Source organism: Gigantopelta aegis, unplaced genomic scaffold (genome assembly GCF_016097555.1).
Source record: "Gigantopelta aegis isolate Gae_Host unplaced genomic scaffold, Gae_host_genome ctg2705_pilon_pilon:::debris, whole genome shotgun sequence".
NCBI classification, from domain to species: domain Eukaryota; kingdom Metazoa; phylum Mollusca; class Gastropoda; order Neomphalida; family Peltospiridae; genus Gigantopelta; species Gigantopelta aegis.
In genome coordinates, this window is record NW_024533003.1 from 81435 (window position 1) to 90000 (window position 8566).

At 33.5% G+C, this 8566-nt stretch overlaps 1 protein-coding gene across 1 annotated transcript in view; it reads left to right on the top strand.

The window, feature by feature from the left end:
• Positions 1–3307: 3307 nt before the first annotated feature.
• The window catches only part of LOC121391598 (SNW domain-containing protein 1-like), a 31108-nt gene continuing 25849 nt past the window's right edge, over positions 3308–8566 (top strand). Inside the window, 2 exon segments of the mRNA XM_041523171.1 lie at positions 3308–3396; positions 3931–4124. Coding sequence (XP_041379105.1) covers positions 3308–3396; positions 3931–4124 — 283 coding nt within the window.

Below are 8566 nucleotides of genomic sequence, written 5' to 3' on the forward strand. Positions count from 1 at the left end.
TTAGAATGTCAGAATGTATGTGCTTGATTGGCCACATCATCATTTGGTTGATCTTTTATAACCTTTTTATTACAATATGGCTAGTTTTATTTGCATAGCACTAACTCTTCATATCAGTGTGAGATGTTACATTAATTGTCATTAAACCTGTTGTATCCAACATACACCAATTTAGTAAATTACATGTATAATGATAACTGCTGCATAAAAAAGTATTTAGCACAACAATAAAGATTGAAATGAACAATGAATAATATAGTGATATACTCCAACAGTAATAACTGGAATAAATTCTTTTGTGGCAATCATATGATTAGAGACAACTTGTGCTCAGTTTGGGGGGCAAAAGAGTCACTGTATCATTCTATTCTGTAACATTATGTATTCGTAAATTCTGCAAGCCTGGTACACCTAAAATTATGATATTCCAGTCACTACAAAGTAATATTACTAAGTTATGTTTGCTATATAGTAAGTATACATACATGACAGTGTAATTAATATTGAAGGTGGTACCAGCTTACCAATTGTATTAACAAGTGTCAGGAGACTGCATTTCTTTCTCCAGTATCTCTTGCAATGTGTTTGTTTACCTCCAAATACCACCACTTAGTGGGACATCATTAGGATAAGGATGTAAATACATGGATGGTAAAACCATGACATAATCAAAGAATGGCAAGTAAGTAAAATAATGTAACTTTATTACCTATAGAGTGGTAAGAAAGCTCTATTTTACTTATTTATTCATTATTTATTAGCTGTAATAACTGTGCAAACTCAGCAAATGAATTGCCAAATGGTTATTATTTCTTCATGGGAACCTCTATACAACAATAAAGGACACTTAGGTATTATAGACATACCATAGTCTTAAAACAATGAACTCGTTATGTAAATATTCTTACTCTTAACTACAATGGCAACTAAGTAAATTAAATTACTGCCCACACTAAAGAGAAATCATCAAATACATTCTACACTGTAAAATTGAATAGTTGGTTTTAACCACAATACAGGGTTTTATATGGGCTGCATATGCAAAAAGTAAACTTAAAATTATTTTGATTACTAATGTGTTATGAAATTAGTGGGTATGGAGTACTTAAGCAGTAGTACATTAGTAATAAAAACAGTATTTAGCTTACTTTTCAACAAAAAAAAAGTTTTGGTAATTGCAACCTGTATAACCGAATAATGGTTTAAAATCAACTAATCAATTTTTACAGTGTATAGGAATAGCACACAATGTACTGGCAAAATACAAAATCAACTCTTAGTATCAATATATGGTGTAAAATGAACTCCTTATATGGATTCCCTGAACAGCTAGATAGCTAATTAATATGGAAATCCCTTGTAATTCAACCATTGTGAGGTCAATTGTACTGTATTACACAGATATTAGCTAAAGTAGTTATGTAATTAATGACCACAAATGGGTCAAATTAAGTGAAATAGTAATTTTTTAGACTGATATCAGACTACTTACTCTATTCTCAGAAAGTGAACTGACCTCTAACGTCAACAATAAACTATACAACATCATATGATTTGAGCTGAGTTAATAAACTCTTAAATAAGGTTCCTAGTTTACGTATTTTTTATTTTAATCTAAAAATTCAAATTTTGCTTACATGAAAAGTGATTATAGGTGGTTAGTCCTCATCCCCAGGACCTACAAGTAAGCTAAAAGTAGCTAGGTCTAGATCCAGTATGGTATGGAGTAATGTTTTCACTTCTGGAGAACAAGACTAGCTAATACTAGGTAAACAAAATACGCTCATCATGAATGTTAGAGTAAAGTTTCCTCCCAAGCGTACTGCTAAATTATTATTTAAGACAGTAGTAGTCTGGATTATTGGTAAAACTTGTCAAGATGGCGGAAGTTACAGACGATATGCGAGTTAGGAAATTTGCGACCAGACCAACCGCTGCTTTGTTTTTTTTTTTTTTTAATGTCATGTCAATCCCTGCGTAAATCTGCAATCCGAATTTCCCTGCTAAGGTAAAAACGTTTGTTAACTTTCTGGACGACCTTAATTCGTTTCGTATCTGCAGAAGAACCTTACAGTGTCAAAGCTGATGAGCAAGGTGTCCAAATGGTGACTTACCTTGTCAATAATATCGAGCTTGCACAGCTGTGAAAGACGCACGAGACAAATTGAATGAATTATTAAGCGAAGAGTTCAGCAATCATCTGATAAGGATATTGATATTTCAGTCACCTATTTCAAGAATTGGGTCGGCAATCAAAGAATGTCAAAGGGTCTACTGCTCCTTGTACAACCAAAAACAGCCGAACATGTTTAAACGTATAGTGAAGACAGTGAAAAGTTTAATGTAAGATACCAGCATACCACAAAAAATAAAGGTAAGGTTGTGTGTGCATGAATGTTGTAATACCTAGTAAATCCATAGATAGGCTGTGGAGGTGCATTACCATAGCTGGTCTCCTCTCTACCCTGACAAAAAGTACAACAACTCAGATTGGATTGCTGCTAAGCATGTACAATCTAACTTTTGACCCTGCTGATCCTAGCAGTTGCTCAACACTTGATCGTATCAGGCTGAATGATGGTTAGATATATGTGATATAAGCCAGCATTCATTGATACTTATTTTTTTGTCATTTACCATAGAAAAGACAGAGGTTACCATTGTTCCAGGAGTGACTACTGGAGAAACTAATGGAAAATTTTTTCTCAAGAATGGGATGTGCTTTGAATCTGATGTGGCTTGATGAGTGTCACTATGGGGGTATACCAACAACAGGATGTCATGTAAGTACAATAAATAAAAATAAGGTGTACAATATACTAAGTTCATGGTCAAACATATAAAGTTAAAGCCTACAATAAAGTATAGGACTCCACTGTAAAAATGATTGGTTGATTTAACCATTATTCGCGTTATACAGGTTGCAATTACAAACTTATTTTTTGTTAGAAAAGTAAGCATAATATTGTTTTCATTACTAATGTACTACTGCTAAGTAGCTCCATACCCTAATTTCATAACATATTACACTGTAGTAATCAAAAATAGTATTATTTACTTCTTGCATATACCACCATATAACTATGTATTGGTTAAACCAACTATTCAATTTTTTACAGTGAGCTAGAGACAGAAAAAGTAGAAGTCCACTATGGCTTGGAAATAATTAAGAAACAAGGCTTCCGTGTATTATAAACTACTATAAATATATAACCTCTACTTATTGTTGCAATAATCATATAGGGAATTGGAAAAGATCAAAATCTATATCTGACTGGGTCCAATCCACTCAAGTTGGTGGATCACAATGGTGATATTCGCAATTATCCACATGATCTTGAATCAGAAAAATCTACCTGATGACATCACTGTCACTGAAGCCTGGAATGCCTTAAAGTGAGCATGGGTGTATTTGGTATAGTAGTGGAGATGACAGTTGAAGTGAAGCCATTATTCACAGCTAGAGTAGAAAATCATTACCCAACTCTTGGAGCACTTCTCTATGGTAGCGAACCAAACTACTGGACATCCTGCGTAAAAACTGGTCTGTTCAAATGATGTGGTTCCTCTTTAACAGCCTTGGATTACTTGGAGGAATAATTGAAGGTTTACCACTTCTAAGTATCTGGCAACCAAGATGTGATGAAGTGTGGCTTCGTGTTGTGTAATAAAGATAATACTTATAGTGAGGCTAATTGGTAGGTTGTACATTGTCATTTTGGTCCAAAAAAATCATAGATATGCATTTAGCTTAATTGTTGTCATGGTGATGCCATTTAATAACCTATGTTTTTTAGGGTTGAGAAAATGACACAAAAATTTACTGATACTCTCCAGCAAGTTATTATAAATGAGGTTGGTAACCCAACACTTGAACATTATCCATCACTGACACCTGCCATTACATCTGGAGGTTTTCAATTTCTTAAGAGATCCAATCCACCAGGAACCACCTACAAGCCACTTCTCCATATGCTATCCGTTTTCGTTATGGAATCAGCTTGCTCCTGTGTTTGATATGGAATTTGCATTTCCTTTTAACTTGCGCAATGATGAATCAAGCTATGAAACAATATCACAAGCTTTAAAGTATGTTGTTGAAGAGGCTGAGAGCCATGCAAAAGGTACAAAAATCAATGCTACTAAGTTTGAATTTATTTCTATAGGTCTTGTTCAGAATTTTTCCCTTAGTACTCTTATGGAGTTGTGAATCATAAAAAAGAGTGTTGTCTCTTTGTCATGCCGCTAATCTCCCTGGTCATCCAGACTATCCAACATCAACACACACTGCATATATTGAGATAGTGAGCTTTGTTGGGGACGGAAGCTTATAAAGATTTCTTACCAAAATTGGCAAAAGATGGATGGAGTTGGGTGGTTGTACCACATTGGTGCAAACAGTGGACATTTCTACAACATCATGGGATCTTTGAGCATATCATGAATATTATGGAGACCAATCTTGTCAAGTTTCGTCGAGTTCTTCAATCTTTGAGCAGTGAAAAATTCTCAGTTGTGAAGTTGTTCATTAACTCAACAAGGAGCGTGTTCTTGATGTTTAAGAAACTAATGAGTATTAATTAATTTCTTAGAAATGTACTTTTTTACAATAGGAGTAGTTTTAATTTTTTCTAATATATCAACTGTTATTGTCCATTGTATCATTCACTAGGTAGATTTGAATATTGGTATTTTTCTAATACACCAATTAATTCTAAGTTAGGTCAATACAAATCAATACAAAGCATATATAAGTTAAGCCTAAAACATTTTGAATTCAGTGACCAAACTATGACAAATTATGAAACTTTTAATCATTAATTAACCACACAGATTTAAAATAATTAAATTTATATATAATAATAATAATAATAATTAAAAGAAACTGTGACATTCATTAATTTCTTCAAGTGTAAATACATGTAGGTATGATCATTTAGACAAACAACAGTTTCAAAGTATCAACTGAGTCCAGACCAGTTTCATCTCTATAGCACTGATGGTTAAAAGGTAATGCTTCTCCGAAAATGGTGTCTTTCTCTTTGACTACTGTTTTATCATTTTCCTTCAGAGCACTCTCCTTTACTTCTAAAGCAGGACCACTATCAGTTTATTCTATGACAGTGTCTACAGTACTGGTAATAGAGTGCTGTATTTTAACGGAATTTAATACTATACCCTAGACCCTATAGCTTTGACATCAGAACCTAAATAATTAATTTCATATTAAAGTATGTTGTTCCATTACAAACATTCTGGATGCTTCCTTATACTATATCAAATGATTAGATAATGTTTTCTGTATTATAAGAGCATGACAAGACTATCAAGTGGAGGGTAACTGGTTGGAGCTTCATAGTTGATCTACCATTGTTCCTATAACAATAACTACCATTCATAGACATGAAATTTAATTAAACTTTGCTACTTATTAAACTAACATCAACTCAATATAAGTTATTCTTAATACTTCTTTATTGATTTTTGTAACTTGTTATTGATGTCTATTTACTATACTACTGATACTCAGAGAATAACCCATATCGTTAGTTAATGAATTATGGACAAGATGATTATATTAATTGAGCATATATATAAAGAAGTGTATGGTTACAATAATACAGAAATTAATTGGCTTATTTGAGTCAACAGTGATAACTGGAGTAGGTTCTTTTTGTGGCAATCATATAATTAGAGACATCTTGTCTCAGTTTGGGAGGCAAAGAGTCACTGTAGTCATATTCTGTCATATTGTGGATACACAACTTCTGCAAGCATGGTACACCTACAATAATGATAGTACAGCCACTATATAGAGTAATATTACTAAGTTATCTACTAGAAAAGCATGTTTAATATATGGTAAGTGTACATATATGGCAATGTAACTAACAGCAGAGGTGGTACCAGCTTACCAAGTTGTATTATACAAGTGTCAGAGACTGCATTTCTTGGTCCTGTATCTCTTGCTACATGTTTGTTACCTCCAAATACCACCACTTCACAGTCAGTGGGACATGATGTAGGATAAGGATGGTAGGCCAAAGCTATGTGCCATGCTCGTGGCTTTTCTTTAATAACAATCTGTAGATGTCAGGTAAAGATATGAAAAATGAAAGTGATTTATACTTCACCCAAGTTTTAGTATACTTAAAGGTTATTATCTACCCAAAAGGTAGCTGTTTAGATAACAACTATTCTGGGAGTTCTCTAGGTAATAGAGAGGTGTGGTATTATTAGAAAGACTTCCACCAACATTAACTACATTCATGATCATTCGTGATACTATACTTGTGTATAACAAAACATATATGTTATAATACAGTTCATCACAATATGTACTTCAATATTGCCACTCTATTGGGGTCATGCAGTGATAGCATGGTTTTGCTTAATTATTTGTGATTCTTCAAAGTTTCATCTTACCTCAGTCCAAATAATGTCATCACTGACAATCTCCATTAACCAAGTACTCTTATGACAGTCTTCATCTGTAATAGGAGGATATAGAGCCTTACCCCAAAGCAACAGAAGTTTTTGATGTAGTGTTATCAGTTCTGTTGAGCAATCATCATTACTAACTAAACTGTCAGGATCAAGAAGAGGAGTTAAAGTAAAGAAACGAACTGGTCTTGGCCATGGTTGATCAGGTGATAGGGGAGTATAAGGACCTTTCCATTTCTGTGGATAAACAAATGGGCACATACATTTAATAAAACTATGCAAAACAATAGTAATTCCATTTACAGTAGCAGGTTTAACATATATACATATATGTATATAAACACATTAAACAATTCATTTTGCTGACCTATGCAATAGGGACTTTTTGCAACTTGTACTTATAAAAACAGTTCCAATTAGAGTAAAATCATTTTCATTATTGCGTAATATGTACCATTAATATTCTTACCATATTCACTAAGTCCAAGATCCATACATCATTGCTACGGCCATTAACAACATGTCCAGGTGGTCCCTTACCACCAAATAAAACAGCTCTATGACTATCAAATTTAGCAATTCTATGACCACCTAGTGGAGGAGGTCGGTTATCATCCTTGTTTAGTGGAGATGTCCAGCATTCTAAATGAAAGAATCTTATGAATATATTTTACATGTAGAGAATGACAACAAAACTTGTCTATAAATTGGAACTATAAAAGTGTGTCCTAACAATATGACATCCTCATTAATATAGGTTATATAATATGACATGTTTTCCTAAAACTAGTAAAAACCCTTAAATCAAACAGTGTGCTAAGGACATTTATTCTGTTTAATGAGAAGTTTCATTGTAAATTGTCTTATATATCAAAAGTCAAATATTTGTTACCAGTATAATATTATACTCACTTGAGTTCAAATCAAACTCGAGATGGTCATTACACCAACCATAGCTACCATCTGGAGCAGCTGATATCCATTCTGCCCCCAGGATCTAGTTTCTGTCCATTGATTACAATATTAGCTCCCACACCTCCAAATACATTAACCCTAGTATATAAATAATATATAAATATATAGTCCATTATCAAATTAATTACATTTAGTAACAATAATAAAAGAATACCTAGTTAAGTTATTAAAAAGACAAAAACAGTTAAGGGATCACCTGTCATTATGAATAAGATTTCTGTGTTGTAACGTGGAGCTGGTTTTATTTCTTTGGTTTTTGGTTCAATGATTGTCCAATGAAAATTTTCCAGTGATAGTGCAAAAAGATTAGAATCAAAACGGCGTCTTTTCCATCCACCAAACAAGTACATTTTATGTCGATGTGAATCGTACACCATTGATGATCCAAGACCATGATGTACAGAATAGATGTAGTACCAACATTACTAAATGTTTGTTGTCTTGTCCATGTACGTGTAGACATGTCAAAGACATCAAGAAATGGATCAGATGGGCGAGGGAGGTCCTGACTTTCACGTTCACCATCCTATAAAATAAAAGGATTGTAGATACATTACAAAGCATAAACTATTGAAGAGAATGTTGATATTAATTAAACAATTTTAAATTCCATACAATGATATCCTCTGTTTGTCCACCCCATACATAGAGTTTGTTGTCAACCATCACTCCACAGCCTCCCATTTCGACGATCTATAGGTCTCTTGCCGCCATCATCTTGAGCAAATTCATCACGAAAGTTCATTTTAAAAATGGAATTAAAAGGGATATGTGTAATGTTAATAGAATAACTAGTCTAGTGACACCCACCTTATAGTTTGTATGATGGCCTCTGAAGTTCCAGTAGAAAGCTACCACATCGAACTGTTAAAGCAACACGATGACTATATGTGTAGTTACTTTGGGGCTACTGAAGACTTACCTGATCTGTTGTCTTGTCTAGAAGCAGAAGGAGTGCTAGAAAGCAAGGAAGTTCAACGACTGCTTAAAGAATGCCTGAGAGTTATGATGTGATAAAAGGACTTCTACCAATTTTAAAAAGAAAGAAAGCTGATGTATTCCTTAAGTTCCTTAGAGTATTGCAGCAGAGAGCTGAGTTCAACCAAGCCCAGAGTATCGTACTTGGAAAACTTTAAATACTCTAATT